The sequence below is a fragment of the Xyrauchen texanus genome, chromosome 17 (genome assembly GCF_025860055.1).
Source record: "Xyrauchen texanus isolate HMW12.3.18 chromosome 17, RBS_HiC_50CHRs, whole genome shotgun sequence".
NCBI classification, from domain to species: Eukaryota; Metazoa; Chordata; class Actinopteri; order Cypriniformes; family Catostomidae; genus Xyrauchen; species Xyrauchen texanus.
This window is the reverse complement of record NC_068292.1, coordinates 35,523,873-35,546,443: the sequence shown is the minus strand read 5'-3', so window position 1 is coordinate 35,546,443 and position 22,571 is coordinate 35,523,873. Positions and strand designations below refer to the sequence as shown.

At 37.5% G+C, this 22,571-nt stretch overlaps 2 protein-coding genes across 3 annotated transcripts in view; one reads left to right on the top strand and one right to left on the bottom strand.

The window, feature by feature from the left end:
- Positions 1–12,568, top strand: part of LOC127658321 (dolichyl-diphosphooligosaccharide--protein glycosyltransferase subunit STT3B) — a 75,677-nt gene extending 63,109 nt beyond the window's left edge. Inside the window, exons 9-16 of the mRNA XM_052147553.1 lie at positions 4,831–4,985; positions 5,159–5,370; positions 6,444–6,631; positions 7,559–7,730; positions 7,939–8,112; positions 8,226–8,339; positions 8,434–8,640; positions 10,184–12,568. Of these exons, the coding sequence (XP_052003513.1) occupies positions 4,831–4,985; positions 5,159–5,370; positions 6,444–6,631; positions 7,559–7,730; positions 7,939–8,112; positions 8,226–8,339; positions 8,434–8,640; positions 10,184–10,264 (1,303 nt within the window). The 3' untranslated portion in view covers positions 10,265–12,568. The remainder of the gene's footprint in view (positions 1–4,830; positions 4,986–5,158; positions 5,371–6,443; positions 6,632–7,558; positions 7,731–7,938; positions 8,113–8,225; positions 8,340–8,433; positions 8,641–10,183) is intronic.
- Positions 12,569–12,780: 212 nt separating this feature from the next.
- LOC127658395 (oxysterol-binding protein-related protein 10-like) overlaps positions 12,781–22,571 on the bottom strand; it is a 93,061-nt gene continuing 83,270 nt past the window's right edge. The window contains exons 9-12 of one of the 2 annotated variants that reach the window (XM_052147665.1): positions 20,324–20,510; positions 19,658–19,840; positions 16,269–16,422; positions 12,781–13,959 (exon numbers count right to left, since the gene is read on the bottom strand). In XM_052147665.1, coding sequence (XP_052003625.1) covers positions 13,915–13,959; positions 16,269–16,422; positions 19,658–19,840; positions 20,324–20,510 — 569 coding nt within the window. In that variant the 3' untranslated portion in view covers positions 12,781–13,914. The remainder of the gene's footprint in view (positions 13,960–16,268; positions 16,423–19,657; positions 19,841–20,323; positions 20,511–22,571) is intronic. The other variant, XM_052147666.1, reaches the window with a different exon arrangement.

Genomic DNA, 22,571 nt, shown 5'->3' with positions numbered 1-22,571 from the left:
TTTAAGCAGTGTCAGACAGAATCAGCAAAAGACTTCAATCTCTCCAAAGCTCCTCACAAATATGGGAACATTAATCCCATATATACTTTGGTCAGATGTGAACGCTGACCATCCACGTACAGGACACATAATGCAAATCTCGTCACCAGCAGAATGATCTAGCATTGAACACGCACAGCCCACATGCACCTGGAATTATTTGCACAGATCCTATAAGGTGTCGGCACTCACATTTGAGCCGTTGCTGTCACTAAAAGATTTTTAGAAGATGATGTAATCACCGATAAATAACAGGAGACAAAAGTGAAAACAACAACAGTATATATGCACATCAAGAGTGCATGTGTGAGGAAGTTATGAGATTACTGCATTTGCATAACTTGAGTCTGAAAGAATAGGAAGACTTCTTTACTGGTCTAAACTCCTTAAGAGAAATAGTCCAGTGTCTTATAGCAGTTGTAGCACGTATGCGCCAACCATCTGCGTATACCGTTAAATTAAGTGTACTTTCACAAGCTCGCGTTTTACTGTACTCGGACGCTGAGCGTTCACATCAAAATCGAAATATACTTGGGGCATTACTCGCAGCAGAGGACTTAATGTCTGGCTGTGATTTGTCTTTTGATGCGGTACTTTGGCTAAAATAGCAGTTGTGCACAAATGGACTAAAAGCGTTTGAGAGACAAAACTTCTTGCAGAAGTTTTCACTGTGCTGACAATTATTTACTTTTAAGCATAAGCTAAAATCATGCAAAAATGCTCTAAGAAGTTGCATCTGTCAATGAATTTGAGAATTGTGCTCCCCATTAAAACCACCACCATTAAAATATTAATGTTAGTAGTAAACCATATTAATTGACTTAGTTGTTGGATGACTAATCGATTAGTTGACCACCATAGCACATCCCTATTATGGCTTTAAAATACTTTAGTAGTACATTTTTGTCATTTTGGAGATTTTAAACCACTAATCATCATGTTTTGCATAAACCTAAGTCAAATTGTTATGCTGCTAATATAATTTATCATGAAAAACTGTATTACTCTCTATTGAAAACAACAGTATGTCTGAAAGTAGGTTCTTAGATTAGCTCGATTATGTCTGAATAGCTCCTTTCAGTTGACATTCATTCAAACCGCCAAATGTAAACGGGTGGTTAGTGGGTCAGCACAAGTGCAGCAGGGTTTCTACCTCTCTGTCCTGCAGCCATAAACCCACATTTGTCTCTTTGCCAGCTTGAACTTGTTCTTTGCCCTCAGTGAAACACCGCCCATCATAAATTCATAAATGTGTAACTCCCTCTATGCAGCAAAGCTCTGCAGGGAGATCCGTGGTCCTGTCGAGCTCTCGCTGTGTGCAGTCAGCCGTACGCAGTGCAGTCGGCACTACAGATACAGAAGGTCAGGTCATGAGATAATGATCAGAACACTGATAGTCTCCAAAATTTAGCGCAGTAATGCAGCAAAACTGTGAGGATGAACAGCATTAATTTGACAGTTATAGAACCCCTGTGCTTTACCTTTTATTTTTTAGATAAACAGAGTGAAACAAACTGAGAACTCTGGACAAGCAAAACCTCACTGAGTTTGCTGCTTAATTTTAGTGGAAAACTTCAGTCCTCTGGGGTAAAAACTTTCTGTTCAACATTTTGAGATGCTCCCCGCTGCTCTAAAGTTGGCTTTACTCTTCAAAGATTTGTTTTGATGTGGATTTTGTAGACGTTTTGCCCCCAGAACCATGAGAATCCAACTGATCTCTGAGCTTCTTTGTATGAACGCATATTGTAAGTGGTGCTTGCTAGGGAAGCATCACTTAGTATTGGTCATACTTGGGGTTTGAGATTTTTCAAAATCCCTAATCCTTAACCCTTAAATGCATACCTCAGGTCCTTATTGACCCGGGACCTCAATTCACCTCCTTTACCTCATTCATTTTTTGCAGTTATGACCTCACTTCTGTAGTATTTTTCAACCTCTTTCTTATAAATCAGAATATAAATGCAATTATATTTAGTGACCCGAGATATGTAATAGTGTCACAATATACAGTATACGGTATTTCCACTTCTATAAGTCATATTTTTTGGATTATCTCATATATGAATTATCAGCATCATGATGCATATTATCAGTTGCATGTCACATATAAATCATACATGCCATTTGTTATTCAAGGTGGCACTTTTTTTTTTTCAGTGAGTGACTTAATTAACATTTGACTGTGGTATTTGACGGAGAAGCAACATGAAAGTAATCCATAGCAAACACAACACATTAACAATATGATTTGGCTATATACATTTTTGAGAAATTCTATAAGTTGTGCATCTATTTGGACTCAAAGTGACTGTGAAAATACATATGTGTAGCTTATGTGGTATGTGTAGCTCAATATGTGTTTGACAGATTGTTGAAGCTCATAATATTTCAACATGAATGTTGTGAATCCTGTTCTATCATTTGTTGCATCCTCTCTTTGAGTATAATAGAATATATATATATATATATATATACAGTGAGGAAAATAAGTATTTGAACACCCTGCTATTTTGCAAGTTCTCCCACTTAGAAATCATGGAGGGGTCTGAAATTGTCATCGTAGGTGCATGTCCACTGTGAGAGACATAATCTAAAAAAAAAATCCAGAAATCACAATGTATAATTTTTTAACTATTTATTTGTATGATACAGCTGCAAATAAGTATTTGAACACCTGAGAAAATCAATGTTAATATTTGGTACAGTAGCCTTTGTTTGCAATTACAGAGGTCCAACGTTTCCTGTAGTTTTTCACCAGGTTTGCACACACTGCAGGAGGGATTTTGGCCCACTCCTCCACACAGATCTTCTCTAGATCAGTCAGGTTTCTGGGCTGTCGCTGAGAAACACGGAGTTTGAGCTCACTCCAAAGATTCTCTATTGGGTTTAGGTCTGGAGACTGGCTAGGCCACGCCAGAACCTTGATATGCTTCTTACAGAGCCACTCCTTGGTTATCCTGGCTGTGTGCTTCGGGTCATTGTCATGTTGGAAGACCCAGCCTCGACCCATCTTCAATGCTCTAACTGAGGGAAGGAGGTTGTTCCCCAAAATCACGCAATACATGGCCCCGGTCATCCTCTCCTTAATACAGTGCAGTCAGCCCTGTCCCATGTGCAGAAAAACACCCCCAAAGCATGATGCTACCACCCCCATGCTTCACAGTAGGGATGGTGTTCTTGGGATGGTACTCATCATTCTTCTTCCTCCAAACACGGTTAGTGGAATTATGACCAAAAAGTTATATTTTGGTCTCATCTGACCACATGACTTTCTCCCATGACTCCACTGGATCATCCAAATGGTCATTGGCAAACTTAAGACGGGCCTTGACATGTGCTGGTTTAAGCAGGGGTACCTTCCGTGCCATGCATGATTTCAAACCATGACGTCTTAGTGTATTACCAACAGTAACCTTGGAAATGGTGGTCCCAGTTCTTTTCAGGTCATTGACCAGCTCCTCCCGTGTAGTTCTGGGCTGATTTCTCACCTTTCTTAGGATCATTGAGACCCCACGAGGTGAGATCTTGCATGGAGCCCCAGTCCGAGGGAGATTGACAGTCATGTTTAGCTTCTTCCATTTTCTAATGATTACTCCAACAGTGGACCTTTTTTCACCAAGCTGCTTGGCAATTTCCCCGTAGCCCTTTCCAACTTTGTGGAGGTGTACAATTTTGTCTCTAGTGTCTTTGGACAGCTCTTTGGTCTTGGCCATGTTAGTAGTTGGATTCTTACTGATTGTATGGGGTGGACAGGTGTCTTTATGCAGCTAACGACCTCAAACAGGTGCATCTAATTTAGGATAATAAATGGAGTGGAGGTGGACATTTTAAAGGCAGACTAACAGGTCTTTGAGGGTCAGAATTCTAGCTGATAGACAGGTGTTCAAATACTTATTTGCAGCTGTATCATACAAATAAATAGTTAAAAAATCATATATTGTGATTTCTGGATTTTTTTTTTTTGATTATGTCTCTCAAAGTGGACATGCACCTACGATGACAATTTCAGACCCCTCCATGATTTCCAAGTGGGAGAACTTGCAAAATAGCAGGGTGTTCAAATACTTATTTTCCTCACTGTATATATATTTTCTCAATTTCATTAAAATGCTTTGAAAATGTCACACTATCTGGGCCTTTACAAAAGATATACGTACTGGTCACTGAAGTCCAGAGGTATGTAACAATGCCCTTGCGGTTAAGGGTTAAGGGATAGCATAGTGTTTTTGCATGATTTTAGCTTGTTGCACTTAAAAGTGAATAATAGTCAGCACAGTGAAACCTTCTGCAAGACGTTTTGTCTCTCAAATGCTTTAAGTTTAGTCCATTTGTGCACAACTGCTATTTTAGCCAAAGTACCACATCAAAAGACAAATCAAAGTCAGACATTAAATCCTCTTCTAAAAAAAATTGTGACAGCATACCCAAAAATGGCATAATTGAATCACCCTCATTTGATTCCAAACTTATATGGCTTGTGCGGAACACAAAAGGGCATAAAAACACAAAGTTTTAATAAAGATCTCAGGCTGTCTTTTCAGTATAGCCTAATGGCAGGGGATATTGACTTTAATACTTTTGGATGCTTTTTTGTTTTGTTTTAAAGCTGATATTCCAAGACTCACAAAGGCATAAAATACATTTTGGTGAGAAATTACCATAAATGTAATGCTAAAAACAATGCACATGGTGCTCCTGAAGGTCCAATGGACGTCAAGATATTCACTCAAAATGACAGGTCTGTAAATTTCAGTAAATTAACTGAAACCCCTTCCTGCCTGTTCTTCTCAGATACGCAAAGATCCACATCCCCATCATCGCCTCAGTCTCGGAGCACCAGCCCACCACCTGGGTCTCTTTCTTCTTTGACCTGCACATCCTAGTCTGCACCTTCCCAGCCGGTCTCTGGTTCTGCATCAAGAATATCAATGATGAGCGAGTCTTTGGTGAGCATGTGTCTTAACGTCCCAACAGCTATTATGTTTGTTGGTCTCATGAGTCATTACACAGTACACAACTACAAATTCTAACACTACAGTTAATTAACGTTGATTCTACACTGTAGTGCCACGTTTGCTATTGCTGTCTTAACTGAGAATTGTTCTTTATCTCCACCTAGTGGCTCTGTATGCCATCAGTGCTGTGTACTTTGCTGGTGTGATGGTGCGTCTGATGCTGACTCTGACCCCGGTGGTGTGCATGCTGTCAGCCATCGCCTTTTCCAGCGTATTCGAGCACTACCTAGGTGATGACATGAAGCGCGAGAACCCGCCGGCCGAAGACAGCAGTGATGAGGATGACAAGAGGAATCAGGGGAACCTCTATGATAAGGTCGGGGAAAGGTCAAAGCGTCGGTTGTTTTATATGGGATTATTCTCTAACAATATATTGTTAGGTAGGCCATAGTAGGTTTCTTTATGTAGAAGTGGTACAACCTGTAATTTTGTAATTTTAGTACAACCTGTAGACACCTACTTTTAGCAGATATACTAGTGTCCTGTAGTCCATGATTGTTAGTTTTGGGATCATCCTTATGATTAAGGCTTTTGGCTCTTTTATTTTGAAAGGATGAGAACTTGGATATTTTGAACTTAATTTTCAGTTAAAAGGGATGGTTCATCCAAAAATCTAAATTTCCTCATCATTTACTTGCTCTCAGGCCATCCCAGATGTGTATGATTTTCTTTCTTCTTCAGAACACAAATGAAGATTTTTAGAATATCACATCTCTGTAGGTCCATACAATACAGGTGAATTGTGGCCAGAACTTTGAAGCTCCAAAATCACCTAAAGGCAGCATAAACGTAATCCATACGACCCCAGTGGTTAAATCTATATGTTCAGAAGGGATATGATAGGTGTGGGTGAGAAACAAAACACTATTTTTAGTCCTTTTTTACTATAAATCTCCACCTTTGACCAGCCCCAATTAGTAGGTAGCGATATACAAGAATAATGCGAATCAACAAAAAGTAAAATAACGTGGAAGTGAAAGTGGAGATTTATGGTAAAAAAATATATAAATCTTTTTTTTTTTTAACGCCCCTATTATATTGCTTCTGAAGATTTTTATTTAACAACTAGAGTCTTTTGGATTACTTTTATGCTGCCTTTATGTGATTTTTGGAACTTCAACGTTCTGGCCACCATTCTCTTGCATTGTATGGACCTACAGAGCTAAGATATTCTAGAAATCTTTGTATTCAGGAGAAGTAAAACATATCTGGGATGGCATGAGGTTGAGTAAATGATGAGAATTAAAATTTTTGCAAATGCATCAACACAGGGGAAAAAACTGCTCAAGGATTTTCAGTGCGTCTTTAGAAAACATAAAATGTTACTCTACTGAAGTTTTAGACCTGTTACTTTAACACTAAAAGGGATTTTCTCATGTGTGCTTACAGGCAGGCAAAGTCCGAAAGCATGTGTCAGAACAGGACCGTCCGGAGGAGGGTTTGGGGCCCAACATTAAGAGCATCGTTACCATGCTTATGCTGATGCTCTTGATGATGTTTGCTGTGCACTGTACCTGGGTCACCAGCAACGCCTACTCCAGTCCCAGCGTAGTATTGGCATCATACAACCACGATGGGTTAGAACAAATTCACGTTGTCCCAAACATAGTTAACACATGGTTATCAAATAAAATACTGGCAGTATGCTTCTGTTATGTCAGATATTTTAATCAGTTCATTTACTTAAAGGGATAGTTCACCATAAATTTGAATTCTCTCATTATTAACTCGCCCTCATGCCATCCCAGATGTGTATGACTTTATTTCTTCTGCTGAACACAAACGAAGAGTTTTTTTAGAAGAATATTTCAGCTCTGTAGGCCCATAAAAAGTGAATAGGTTCCAAAACTTTGAAGCTCCAAAATGCACATAAACACAGCATAAAAGTAAGCCAAATTACACCAGTGTTTTAATCCATATTTTCAGAGGCGATATGATAGGTGTGGGTGAGAAACAGTTCAATATATAAGTCCTCCTTTTGGTTTTGGTGATTTGCTGGGCAGGGAGGAGAATTTATGGTAAAAACGGACCTGTTTCTATTGATCTGTTTCTTTCCCTCACTTATCATAATGCTTAAGAAGATATGGATTTTATCACTGGAATCTTTATGGATTACTTTTATGCTGTGTTCCTGTGTATTTTGGAGCTTCAAAATTATGGCACCCATTCACTTGCATTGAATAGACCAACAGAGCTGAGATATTCTTCTCATCTGGAATGGCATGAGAGAATTTTCCCTTTAAGTTCCCAATCTTAATAATTAGCACATTTATTACCTCTTCCCCATAACATTAAATCAACTTGTGCAGTAACATGTATAACTAAGCCTAGAATGGAATATTAAGAACTGGATAAGATATTATCCATGTTTATAAAAAAAAAGAGGAACTTATTACAGTTATTTTTTTTTTTGTCCAATTTTGCTCTTGAGTGCTCGTTAATTTCTTACCCTGCCTGTTATGTCATTCACTGTATTTTCTTCATTCATTTGTAATCACCTCCAGGTCAAGAAACATTCTTGACGATTTCCGTGAAGCATATTACTGGCTCCGGCAGAACACTGATGAGCACGCTCGTGTCATGTCCTGGTGGGACTACGGCTATCAGATCGCAGGCATGGCCAATCGCACAACACTGGTGGACAACAACACATGGAATAACAGTCACATAGCACTGGTGAGTCAGACACAACAATACTCACTTTTGAAGAGGACAACACAATCTGATTTGCTGTAATACAAGAATATATGGCAGCATTGTCCAAAACATCTGGAAATGAAATATTATTGATTAGTTTTATATAAAAGCATTGCAAAGTGTCAATACTTGATCTTAGTGGTCATATCTCGGGGACATTATGATCAATATTCTGTTTCCTCTGCAGGTCGGTAAAGCCATGTCCTCCAATGAGAGTGCAGCCTATGAGATTATGAAGTCGCTGGATGTGGATTACGTTCTAATTATCTTTGGGGGAGTAATTGGCTACTCTGGCGATGACATTAACAAGTTCCTGTGGATGGTGCGCATTGCAGAGGGCGAGCACCCTAAAGATATTCGGGTCAGTGTGTGCATATGAATCCTGGCTGTTATGCCAGGTTTTGCATAGGCAAGCACCACTCGTAGTTTCTTCAGGAAATGTAAAAGTCTATTTTTTTTACTTTACTTCTGTAGGAGAGCGATTATTTTACACCCCAGGGGGAGTTTAGAGTGGATAAGGCCGGCTCTCCTACCCTGCTCAACTGCTTGATGTACAAAATGTCTTACTACCGCTTTGGAGAAATGCAAGTGAGTGTGTCTTCCCTGTAGTAATTTAAACATTTAACAAAGTCATTTTGACCATCCCTATTGGACTGTCTCCTAATTGCAAACATCTGCACAGCTGGATTTCCGCACACCTCCTGGATTTGACCGGACACGGAACGCTGAGATCGGCAACAAGGACATCCGTCTGAAGCACCTGGAGGAGGCGTTCACCTCCGAACACTGGCTGGTGCGCATATACAGGGTGAAGAAGCCAGAGAACCGTCAGGCTTTGGATCACAATCTCCGCAACATCGCAGCCAAGCAGAAGTACACCTCAAAAAAGGTTCTCCCTTTATAACACAAACAATCAGATTTTCTGTTTTCAATATTTGTGAATATTAGCTCTTTAGTAGAACGAATGTTTAGAACCATACTCTCCTACATGAGCAAAACAAAGTAACTATGCCAACAGTGAATTGGTTAAAAATATATATATATATTTTTTACATTGTAACTAGGGCTGTCAATTTAACACGTTAATTCAGTTCAATTCATTTTATTAAAAATAACGTGTTAAAGTTAAAATAATGCAATTAATCACACTGCCCCCGTACCGTAATAAGGAAGATTCCTGAGAAATGCAAGCTTGTAGTACCACCTGTTTACTCCAGAGGGCAGTAAGTGAAATTTCAGCTGTATGACAACGCACCGTTTATACTTGCATTCAAAACACTTGGGAGGTTTTTGTTACATATACAAAAAATGGTAATGATCGGGACTCGGTATAGGAGTCAAATACACACATTTGTATCATTTTGTCACTTCCGCCAGCTGCGCATTGTGAAACAATGTCAACGGTTAACTGTCATGAACAAATCCGTGTCACATACTGTACATTCTCTGCTTTGCTCCGACTAAATAGTTTAAGTGGTGTATAGTGCAAAATACAATTTTTTTCATAAAAATGGCATTAGCTATAAAAAAAAGAATGGAATATGACATATATTGACGAATACACACAACTTTTCAATGCACAATTAATCAAATTAAAATTCATCCTATTGTGATAATTAAACCACAATAGTCTGTAATTTAATTAATAAATATACTGTATAATCTGAAAGTGATGCATGCTTAAAAATGTACTTTTGATTCTGTCCGCTCTCACTGAAAACACCGCATCATGATCATCACATGCTCTCTTGTGTGCAAGATGACTGAGCACAGCACATACAGACTATGTATTTATTTAAATCACAGCTTTAATATATAGCAAACTGCTTATCTGGAGGCAATAAACTTCCATCAAAACACACAAACACCTAAATAAAAGCTTGATTTAAATGTGTTTTTGCTACATAAGACACCTGTTGTGCACATAAGATTTCCTGGAAATGCCCTGGGAAATTGTACCTTGAAAAGAGTGGGAACCCTGCATGACGGTGTGAAAATAATATTTAATTGTAAAATTCTTATACATTATATTAGTGCTCCATTGGTACCGACTTTCAATTTTGCTGACAAAAAACAAAAGCTTTTTTTTTTTTTTTTTTTTTTTTATAGAGATATACAGGAAAAGTAAATACTGTTATGGTAATGAGAATCATCATTGGAAATAATGAAACAATTAAAATCGTACAAAAAAACGTCAGGATATATTACGTAATGTGAATTGGGGTAAATTGTGCTTTAGTGACCTCAAAATAATGTCATGATGCAAAAACAAATCTTAATGATGCTAAATGTAGGTTACATTTTCTTTATGCAATGCATATTTTCAGATATATTTAGTATTGTTTAGTATTTGTAAAACTGAAGTAAACATTCACAAGAGATTTTCACTGTCATTTCAAGTTAAAATAAGCTTTTCATTTTGCACTTTACAGACCGCCAAGAGGAAGAGGGGATTCATCAAAAACAAGTTGGCTCTGAAAAAAGGCAAGAAACTGACCAAGAAGTCTGTTTAGCTATTGAATGATAAAGTTTGAGAACGAAAAAAATGAAACACAAAAAAAACAAGGACAAATACAACTAATAAGTAATCCACCAATCTAGAAGAACAAATATATGTCGTCTGGCACCGCCCACCTGAGAATATTTGATTGGAGGCTTTGATCCTGTGATTGCCATGACGACCACAGATGGTTCCATGATGAGTTTGACGATGGAGATCTTCACCATTTTCAACTCTGGACTTTTTGTTTTTTCTTTGTTTTTGTTTTTCTTTTGTAATTAAATGTGCTGGTGACGCAAGACAAGCTGTCCGTTTCTAAAACGGTGGTCACTATTTTTGTGGTACAGTTTAACATAATCCAACCGAATGCTAAGACAACCAACAAATAGGATATCATTAGGCTCAGTGAAACTTGGAGCACCAAAGAAATGTTTTTGTTTAGTCGGCCTGTGTGAATTAACCTTTGATAAAAAAAGATTGGAAAATAAAAGCTACAGAATCCAAGGAATGTGGAGCAGTCTGACTGGGAAACTCCCCTTAAAAGCTCTCTTGGTTTTAGCTGACATCTGACTAACCTTTGTCTTCTTCTATGTGACAGAATGCAGTAGAGGTCTTTGTGGCTCTGAATTTGAGTTTCTTTCCAAGGCAGACATTGAAAAGGACTATTAATGAAAAGGACTATTAATGAAAAGGATCATTAATAACGTTTATCTATTGTGATGTGTGATTATAAATAATTTTGTTACATCATTTTGAATTTTGTTCTTTTTCTATCGGTTGTAAGATTTTTAAGGTTTCTGCAATAATTTGAAAATCAAAATGGTGGTTTAATGAAGAATCAGCTTTTATTTCTTTATTGCCCATGTCTTGTTCAGAAGACAGCACTGTGGCTCGTGAGCTACTGCACACCGTTTGTAAAGACCCTGACGGATGTTTCCCCCCTTTTTTGATTACAAGTTTCGGGTCCATAGGAATCCTTTTTTTTTAATTATTATTATTATTTCTTCCTAAACGACTGTCTGCCAGGAAAAAGAGTGAATTGAATTAGTTGTAGGTTTATAAAATGCTGCATTACTAGCCTGAATGCACTTTGTCTTAGTTCACCATAATGTGAATCCACTACTGAGAAGCATGCAGGTGGAGAGTGCATATTTTTATTTTCCAATCTCTCTTTTTTTTTTTTTTTAATGTTGAAACAGGTGCTTCCTGCAACATCAAATGGGTTTTTTTCTTACTCTTCAGGGCTGTCATTTAAAACTGTTTTTTTTTTTTCTGCCTTTCTAGTTTTCATCCTGGCATATTGCTTTTGCTTTTTGTTGTAAAATTGGAAGGAACATTTGATCCATTTCCCCGCTCTCTGCATAACTCATCCTTATATTATTCTTAGAGGGCTCCGAATCTTAGGGAGGTATTTATTAAAAATAATAATAATTGAAATTATTTCATCCTGAAATGCAAAAACGTTTCTTTTTAGAGTGAAAATTTATTCCATAAATTGTAGTAAAAAAAAAAAATAAATAAATAAAAAAAAGAGAGAAAAAGATGCTGTTGTGAGAATGAGTGATGCCATTGTGATTAAAAAAAAAAAAAAAAACTTGATGGATAAGGCTGATTCTTTCATTAAGACATTTATCACCTCACTTTTCATTTGGGATTATGTAAACAAGTCGCTGTATCGCGTTGTTGTAATACTTCAGGTGTCCTCTAGATGGCAGCTCTAGTACATGAAAAGAATACTAGCAAATTTGCAACACCTCGAATTTAGAGATTGTAAAAACTTAAACCATCCCACTTTATTACATTTTTGTAGCACAAGCAACATTTGGTCATATCAGTTTTGTTAAATGTTTGCCTTTTACAGAAGGTGAGAAAAGGCATTTTATACAGGTTCTTTCAGGGTTTCAATTTATGTATTTTTGATGTTTTTAATTCTGCCCACATAAAGTCTCAGGGTTTTCATGGTCATGGGAAAAACCTGGAAATATCTGGGAATTTTGAGATTAAAGATTTTCTTAATTTTCATGAATTTCCCAGGCATGGAAATCAGTTTAAAGTCATTGTCATTTTTAAAGCAAATCTAAATTGTTGTAGTTTTGCTTTGCATTGGTGTCCAGAAAGCTGAAAGTAAAGTATTGTAGACTTTTGTACATGTATAAAGTATGTACACGTAAGCTATTGTACTTATCTATTAATTCCAATGAATGTTAGCTGTCATGTAGAAATCCACCCCAACAATCGATATAAAGTAATTTTTGACTGTCATTATGTAGAATGAACAACAGGTGTGGGAACCCTGAATGCAATGCCCATTATGACATCATACACTCAAATGATTTTAAAAGTTACACATTTCAGTTGTATAACAAAATTCCTCTAAATTGAATTAAGTAAATTTAACAAAATATAAAAAAATCAATTATAGGTGTTATTAAATGACACTTTGGATGGAATATTTGTTTTCTACAACTGAAATGCATAATTCTTAAAAACAGCCTAAAGAATTTGTGTAAGAAGCTGTTGACTAGCCCATTTACAGATATGGTGGGATTAATTGTCTTGTTGAGGAATCTTAATTTTAACAAGTACATATCGTGTTTGGTAACACCATCTCTGTGGTCATACAGTGGAATCGCTTATATAGGAACTTTGCTGATGGAAAGTGTTGCGTGCATCCCAGATTAATTCACACATTTAAACACTCGCAGAGCAAGTCATTATGATCGGAGTATCCCAGAAACCTACAACAGCAATTAAAAAAAAAATGTTTACATTACAAATTTTGCTGGGGCATACAATCAGCCGATAAACAAAAGGGTTTTATTTAAAATAATTGGAAGAAAAACCTTTGAATTGGTTTGTGAAAAGTGAATTAGACTTAGTAAATAGGTCCCATGATGTAAATGAAATAATAAAAACACTAAACATAAACATCAAAAGGTCAAAGAGCATCTTTAAAAATCAACCTAGGTTTAATGAAAATATAAATTGGTGACTGAAATGCATGCGTAGGTCTTCCTACTTCATGGGGAAAATACATTTTGATTTTAAAATTTGTAAATTAAAATATCCATTTATTATTATTATTTTAAGCTGAGCTCACTTCAAAGCCTTCAGGAACCACCAGAGTGAAAGTTCTATTCTGTCATGCAAATAACAGCCAGTCAACTTGAATCAATCAAATCGTTTGAAAATGAGGGGCGAGGTCACTTTAACAAAAGTATATAAAACACACTACATTACATTGCAGCTGTGTTCACTGGTCTCATATACCTCCAGTATCAATATCTGCCTCTATTGTATTGTAATCAAATATAACAGCTACTAGTCACTTCCTTTGACTCTGATATAGATGCTAAATCTCTCTCCTGTGTGAATAATCACTTCACTACGTATTGATTAAAAGTATTATACAAATATAAAGATATTGCACAATGTCATTTCAGGCCTCCACGTCCAAATCTTCATCATCCGAAGGGTCTTGAGGTATTTTAACCACCCTTGTATCCATCTGGTTTTACTGTTTTTGGCATCATTATGGATCACCCCCTTTCCCTGGTCCTTGTGTCTAATTGGTTGGCCAGCCCCTCTCTCTTACATGGCCACTCCCACCCATGGGCTTGGGGTCTGTGACGGACTGATATCATGTGGCTCCAGGTGTACTCGTCATTTTGTCTTCCATAGAGGATTGTGGTACACCCATCCTTCCCCCTGGAGGCAAATCAAAGACAAACAAATGTTATGCATGTGTCTACAGTAGACAGCTAATCACAGAATGTTGATTTCACAATCATCATTCGCATAAGCGTCATAAAAACTACGTTTGTCACTTAAACTGTCTTCTCACTCTCATATGTAGTGCTGGAAAATCCAAGACATTTAAGTGTATCTATTATTTGGACATTCAAACAACGTTTGGAATTCATTTTAGTGAGTTGGTTCATGTAAATGAATGAATAATTCACTTTAGCCCATGCATAGCCTTAAAGGTTGTCCCCTCCACTTTTTGCCACAGATCATTTTGTCCAACAATTCATGAGGACATGGAGGTATGTATTGATTGGTGCTGAAATGTTTCGTTTTTAATGTTTTGCCTTGTGTTTGTTGCGGTTGTCATCACTTATCAATTTTCATTTTCAAAGTCAACTTTACTGGCAGGATTGTTTACATTTAATATTGCCAAAGCATTAATACACACAACACACACCAAAAATAATAATAACAGTAATAACCATAGAATATAAAATATCTCTTGCTTTTCTGTGGATTGATATTCGTTGCAGTGAAATCACAAAAGAAAATGCAAAAAAAAGAAATAAATATTAAAAGAAATGTAAGTCATGCTGCTGAAGTACAAATGCAATTTTGGTTAATAATAAAAGACCACCAATCCTCTTGTATACAAACTGAAAGTATTACGACTAGACCAACACTTTAACCCAATGAGCTGCCATCAGAGGCTGCATTTTGATTTTCATAGGCACACTAACAACGCAAAGACTGTTCCAAACGGTAGGTATCTTCATTATGCTGCCTTCTAAGATATCTTGTTTTGGCATCATATGTATCCTTCACTGGGTAGGCAATGCTAGAATCAACTGTAAAGAGTTTGGTGGAAAAATAAATGTAATATGGTGGACAAAGCAAGATAATGTTTGATTATAAATATACATAGTCTATTCAATACTAAAAAGTACAAATGTGTAAAGGATAATGTACAGCTGGTTGTTATCGCAAAATAAACCCTGACAAGGCGATCAGGACCCTGACATGAAGCTGATATAAATAAAAAAATAAATAAATGGACATTAAATATTGATTTGCATTGAAATTATAATAATTAGGTGAGAAGTAATAAAAAATACTAAAATATTTTGTAAATAGTGACCATCTGACAGGGCTGGACTGGTAATCTGGCATACGGGGCATTTTCCCGGTGGGCCGATGCGCTTTGGGGCTGATCAGGGGCAGACTGGCCATCAGGAGAACCGAGCAGGCCGGTGGGTCGGCCACGCTAAGCAAGCCGCCGCGTTATGCAGAAAATAAATGCCAAATAAATAACTAAATGAACATGAAACATTGATTTGTGTTGAAATGATTTCATTAGCCCAGTGGTCTAAGCAGGAAAGATGACTCCCAATATGTGGATGTGCGGTTGTTACTCAGAAACATCAGACTGCTAGATGGCGCCATACACCAAAGCTGTGTGTAATATGTATCATTAGAATATCGCTTCATTCCTCTCACAAACCCTGTATTGAAATCAGGTGCAAATCGGTCTCCTGAGCACTGTGGGAGGAGTGCTATTTAAATAAAGCGCAGAGTTGCCACCCATCCAAATCGGTCACTTTTGAGGCTCCTTTTCAGTTAGGATGCTGTTATAGATGACAGCTGCCTATGTAGGCAGGAGACAGGGAGGCATTTCACAAGGGTTTGGAACCGCTCCAACAGTTCTTCCCAACAGGCTTTTCATTAATCGCTTACTGCATCATGATCACCATCAGCTGATTAATTGCCTTTGCAATGAATTTTAGCCTCTAACAAAGTTCTGGCAGTGTCAGAAATTTTGTCACAGTCGTGCAGTGTCTGCTTCTATGAGGGCCAGATTAGATAAAACACCCAATCAATCATTCAGTCTGACAAAAATGTACTCAAGATCTCACTGGGATTGTGCAGAATTTTGCTCTCGGCTTAAGGGTAATTTGAGCATAGCCTAATTAACATTCATGACTTGTTCCAGTGCCATGGTCCCCACCACTTGACGTCACTTTGGTGATATAGTGCCATATTGACTTGGGTAGTTTACAGCAGTGAAGCACCAGTGCAGTCTCTTCAAAAGGGTGTATTGAAAGGTGCAGACACATAAGGGTGCTCAACTCGAGTGGCTCAAGCACTCCTTTAAAGTCTAAAATAACTAATGGGACTTCACGTACACATGCAAGCAAAGGCCACAAGACTGCATGTCCACACCAAGTGTGCAATATGGGCCAGGGCCTTGGAGAGGGATTAGAAAGCCTCACCTCTTTGATGAAGTATTTGGGTTTCCAGGGAGTACTGCTGGCTGCTCTCTGCTTCTCTTCTCTTCTCTGTCTCTCCTCCAGCTGGTGTTTGTGTTCAGTGGCCATATCGATGTCACCTGCCTTCAGCGCCACTGTCACATGCTGCCATAGCCGCCTGTCAATCATTGATCCACAATACGGTGAGGAAGGAACATCATGATCAATACCATAAGACCCTGATTTCACCTGGTATTAACATCTGACTCGAATCCTATTCAGTGGTTGTCATCTGTAGGCATTTGTAGTGTAGATGCCACTTTGTACTGTATTCTATTTGTTTCCCTGTCTCAACCTTGGGATACAAATCCCAAAGTTAACAGAGCCTGCCAGATCCACGGGATGGGGGAGAGGTAACCCTCCCAATAATCAAAATAAGCAAGTACAACCCACCAATATTTATACCATGATCAATGGAAACATGTAGATGCTTCACGCTGCAACCCCCTGATATTCAAGCCAAATCTACACCCTTGGGTGTAACGGTGATGGGTCTCGCTTGTACACTTGTGAGCGGATCGCCCAAAATCGTAATATCGGTGTACATATGGCCTCAGTTGAGGATGAATGGTGTGATTGAGACACTACGATCCTGTATTGTGCACACCAGCATGACGAAAAACAGGACTGTGTAGTGTACTCTTCGCTTAAGGGAGTTGATCCAAGATCAGTTGTCCCAAGTCTAGCCATTTTGATCAGACTATGAAAAGCCAGCTCAGATTGTAAATCAGCAGAAACAGTTTCAAATTTGATCCTCTTTAAGAATCGATGAATCCACACTTTTTGAATGTTTACAAGTGTATCAGAAGCAGCTCTCTGCTTCTGTATCTGTTTTTTATTGCATTATGCAGCTGTGGTAAAGCCAGGCTGATAGCATTAGTCTACACCGATATCTGGCTAACTGGCAACAGATCTCTCTCTCTCCTCTCCAATAAGCCATTAAGCAGCATGAGAGATTATTAAGTGATCCCTGTAACTCTCTCAGGGCCAGCCAGAGTATTGAAGGGTCACAAGTATTGTATTAAGGCTGTAGAGGGTAGGATGCGTAGGACATTTTTTTTAAATATTTGCAGTGACACTGGATTTTTGAGCTCTCTGATCTTTCTCACACACTCTTTTATTTCTATTGCTGACTACATTCGTGATGCTTTTATCTGAAGCGTAAGGTGTAGGCAACAAAAACTATATAATTTAGAGGTTGACCTGTAGTGGATTTATACTGGTGGCCAAAAGGTTTTTTGCTGTTTCGGAAGGAAATTGGTACTTTAATTCACCAAAGTGGCATTCAACTGATCACAAAGTATAGTCTGTAAAAAACAGCACCATGTCTATTTGAAAAAGTAATTTTTGATCAAATCTAGACAGGCCCCATTTCCAACAGCCATCACTCCAACACCTTATCCTTGAGTAATCATGCTAAATTGATCATTTGGTACTAGAAAATCACTTGTCATTATATCAAACACTGCTGAAAGCTATTTGGTTCTTTAAATGAAGCTTAACATTGTCTTTGTGTTTGTTTTGAGTTGCCACAGTATGCAATATACTGGCATGTCTTAAGGTCAATATTATGTCAAAAAAGGCAAAAAAGAAACAGCTTTCACTAGAAACTCATCAGTCAATCATTGTTTTGAGGAATGAAGTCTTGAATACAAGCTTGAAATTGCCAAAAAAGGTTTTCATACAAAAGGTGTACACTACAGTCTTCTAAGGACAACTGGCCAGATGTACAACTAAACAAGAGGATAAGTACATCAGAGTCTCTAGTTTGAGAAATAGATGCCTCACATGTCCTCAGCTGACAGCTTCATAGAATTCTACCTGCTCAATACCAGCTTCATGTACAACAGTATAGAGAAGACTCAGGGGTACAGGCCTTAAGGGAAGAATTACAAAGAAAAAGCCACGTTTGAAACAGAAAAACAAAATAAAAGGTTAGAGTGGGCAAAGAAATACAGATATTGGACAATAGATAATTGGAAAAGAGTGTTACGGATCTCAACCCTATTGAGCTTTTGTGGGATCAGCTAGACTGTAAGGTGTGTGAGAAGTGCCCGACAAGACAGCCACATCTATGGCAAGTGCTACAGGAAGCGTGGGGTGAAATGTCACCTGAGTATCTGGACAAACTGACAGCTAGAATGCCAAGGATCTGCAAAGCTGTCATTGCTGCACGTGAAGGATTTATTTGATGAGAACTCTTTGAAATAGTTTAAGAAGTTAAGTTGTAATAGTCATTTTTCACAATGTTCTTACTATACATTGTGATCAGTTGAATGCCACTTTGGTGAATAAAAGTAACAATTTCTTTCCATAGAAGCAAAATCTGAGTGCAAAATCTGGCCGAGAGTGCAGCTAATAACGTAAACTTAGATGGAAAACTGATTAAATAGACAAAAATGGATTTATTTAATGTTAAAAACATTTCTTAGACTTTCCTTACAGAGACAGGCAGAGCCATAAAAGGCTACAAGAAAAAAAAAGGTCCATAATGCAGGACTTTTAACTGAAACAAGCTCAAAATACACCAAGGGCTCTTTTTTTGTGCTCTCAGCTCACACAAACACATGACACCTACAATTATCTACAATATGCTGTATTAAACACAGTTAAGTAAACATTGTCATTTAGACCTGGGATAGTTCACCCAAAAATGAAAGTTCTTTCATGATTTACTCCTGGCATCCCAGATGTGTATGACTTTCTTTCTTTTGCAGAACACAAATTAAGATTTTTAGAAAAATATTTCAGCTCTGTAGGTCCATTCAAAGCAAGTGAATGGGTGCCAAAATTTTGAAGTTCCAACATCCACATAAAGGGAGCATAAAAGTAATCCATATGACTCCAGTGTTTAAATCCATGTGTTCAGACACGATATGATCCAATCACATGTGGTCAGCGCAAAATACAGGTCTAAACGGTGTCTAAAATGTTTTGTGATCGGATCCCCTCCAAATCTGAACACAAGTGGTCACAGCAGATGCATTTAGGTGTAAACAGCAATGTGTCTCACCTGACCACATATGAAAGGATCACCTGAGACGCATCTTAATACCAGGTGGAAATGGGGTCTTAGGCAAATAAATACTGAATGAGCAGTAATTCATCAACAGTAGGCCTACATTATCATTCATCTATAGTAAATCATTGGCAATCCGATAAAACTATCTGTAACAATCGGCTTTGATTTTTGCAGATAACCGATAGTTCTAAAAAACCATCTATTGGTACCGATATATCGGTAAAACCGATTAAACACCCTGACATAATTCCTTTATATAAATATATAACACAGGGAATATTAAGTACATGCATTTTGTAATTAAGTGAGTGAATCAAGCTTATCTTCTCACCTCGACTCATACTGGCCCTGTTTCTCCAGTGGGCGGATCTTCTTCTTAATGACTGGCAGTTTGGATGTGTCAATCACTTTGGTTTCTCCGCTGCTGTAGGTGAACTCCAGGGTCCCATTCCACTCCCCCTGAGCCTTACACACGATGGTGCCAGTGGGATTGTGTTTTACCTCAGCTGTGACTCTGTCAGAGATTGCACATAGAGTAAAATATAGTTCTTGGGATTTAAAAATCATTATTGAGATCGTTCAAATTAAGATAGCTATGCATCGGAAAAACTGTATTTTTATATGATCCAAATAAATAATCCAAAACTTAAGCAACATAAAAAAGCACCTATGGAGGACCTAATTTGACAAAATCAAAGGTAAAGTCATAATTGAGAAAATGTGAATGATAAATTAATAAATACACATATTCAAAAATGAATAAAATAAATAAATAAATGGGGTCAAGCGTATTTTAATTTTCACATCATTTAAACCCCTGAATTTATTTATTACTTTTACTGAATAAATCATTTCTGTAACAAATGCATTATTTCTTACATTTATTTCTGTATTTACATATTCTGTATTCAGGTTTAGTTCTCAATTCTTAAAATAACAGGAACAATGCACTCTTTTCCTGATTTCAGATCAAATAAGGTCTCAGAGACACTCTCACCTGTGAACTTTTCCTCCATAAAAGGGTTTGGTATGGAATGTGACCGCGGCAGAGTATCCAGTATTGACGCAGCAGATGGAAACTTTCCCACCCAACTCCACCCAGGGCACTGTGAGGATGGAGCGGGCGTAGGCAGAGGGCAGCGTGAACACATACTCCTCATCATGCTCCAAGAGATGTAACACTCCTGACACATATACAAAGGTTCCAAATTAGATGTTGCTGAGAAATATAGATGCCAACTAAGTACTACCAAATGGAAGTGACAATAAACAAGTCAGATGATTGATAGAAATTCTGATGCACTCTGATGCCTGTGATCCATCATAACATTTATATATCTATAGTGTAAAAAAAAAAAGCCAGAAAAGCTGTCATAAAGATCTTCAATGTGAATCAGATGAGAAATTCTATAAAAAGCAAGTATTATGCAGTGTGGTTAAAATATGATACAAAGAGGAATATTAAAATATTCCACCCAACCCAATTTCATTTAAATTGCGCTATCAGTGTGAGCACATTTAGGCTGGTCTACAGGTTGCTGTGATTAACAATTACATTATCTTCCTTTAAACATGCTTATTGTAGCATAATGTCTCATATTGACATTAAACTTATTGTAGCACACAGTAGCAAATTAATAATATTTTTATGGAAGCATACTGTATAGTGGTTAGAGTGAAATTGGAACTATATGCTTGAGCTAAAATACTGTTTTAGAAAGAAATATCAGCAATAAACAAACTACATTATCATAAACTTAATTTGATCAAATCAATGTGATTAATTACTGTTATTGCTGCCAACGTTTTCTCTGTGGCTATAACTAAAAAAAACTATCTGAATTTAAATTGTGTATTTAAAATGTTAACTTTATAAAATAATAACAAAATGTTTTAAACAAAAATAACATTTATTTAAAAGATAAATATATTATATACATTTGTATTAAATATAAAATAGATATTTATTAAATATAATCTGTATCTAATATATTTAGTGCTCTATCTATATATAATGTTATACATTGTAAATCGCAAACTACACAACAGTCACAGCTATACATACAGCTATTCATTTGTTGTATTGTAAATTGCATTGAGCTATATATAGCTGTGGATGTGAGATGACAACTGAAGAGTGGTCTGCACATACTGTAGCTATATACATTCACATCAGCCATCTCAATGGGCCTGGCCCCTTTTTCCCTGTTACATAATGGACACCTGTCTACAGGCAAAATCTCTGTGGGTATTCAGCCAGGTCTGACAACAGCACATCTGTTTCCCAGATACAAGAAAGCTGACAGGGGTGGGGGCTGCTCAGCTTCCTGGCCCTAGGCTCTAGACAGGTCAAGCATGCTGCCACCAACAGCAGTGCTGCTTGAGCAGATTTATGTGAGATTGCTGATGTCAGCGCATTGAGTCTGCACTGTATGGACATATGAGGAAACTGCATCTGATAAAGCCGACGTGGCTGATTAGGAGCAAGGACCTTTACTGACAAGTGTTCAAGTGCCTTAAATGACATTTCAATTGCTCAGTGTGACATTTGAGGGAAATAATACCTCCCATAACCCCCAAAAAAAGGAACTCTCTCTTTCATTACATTTAATGACTTTTAATGGGAAGACATGTGGGAGTAGAGCCATCACCCCCAACCAGTGAATTTTAGGAGGACTATTAGTCAAACCTGAATTAACAGCTGGTGTTGCATATCCAGTTGTTTTCTGCCATGTAATTCAGACAGAGCTCAGAGGCTCAAAGGCTAAAGAAGGAAATGGATTTAAGAAAATTATTTTACCTATTTGATTAGACATTTATTAAACACATTTTATTAAAAAAAAAAAAAATCTTGTAAATTTCAGCAACATTAAATCTTATGGTAAAGTGGCAAATCTGTGCCCTCTTCGAAGTTTCAAATGCCCCCTTGTGTAAATTATTCTGGCTTCAACTGTGACCTAATTTACCCCTCAATTCATAGTTATGTTGCTTTAGTTAGGTCTGCCGGAACCGGAAACACTTCTCTTATTCTTTAACCCTGCTTTTAAAGTGAATAGTATCTACTCTAATTTTATTCTATTTCTTTCCCTGTCTAAACCTCTGGATTATATATCCCGAGGTTACAGAGCCTGCCAGATCCATCTCTGGTCCTTCTTGATGTCCGACTCCCACCGTGTCGCTGAGTGATGATGCCCAACTGCAGCATGTGCCAGCCAGACTTCACTTCAGGCTACTAAGATGGACTA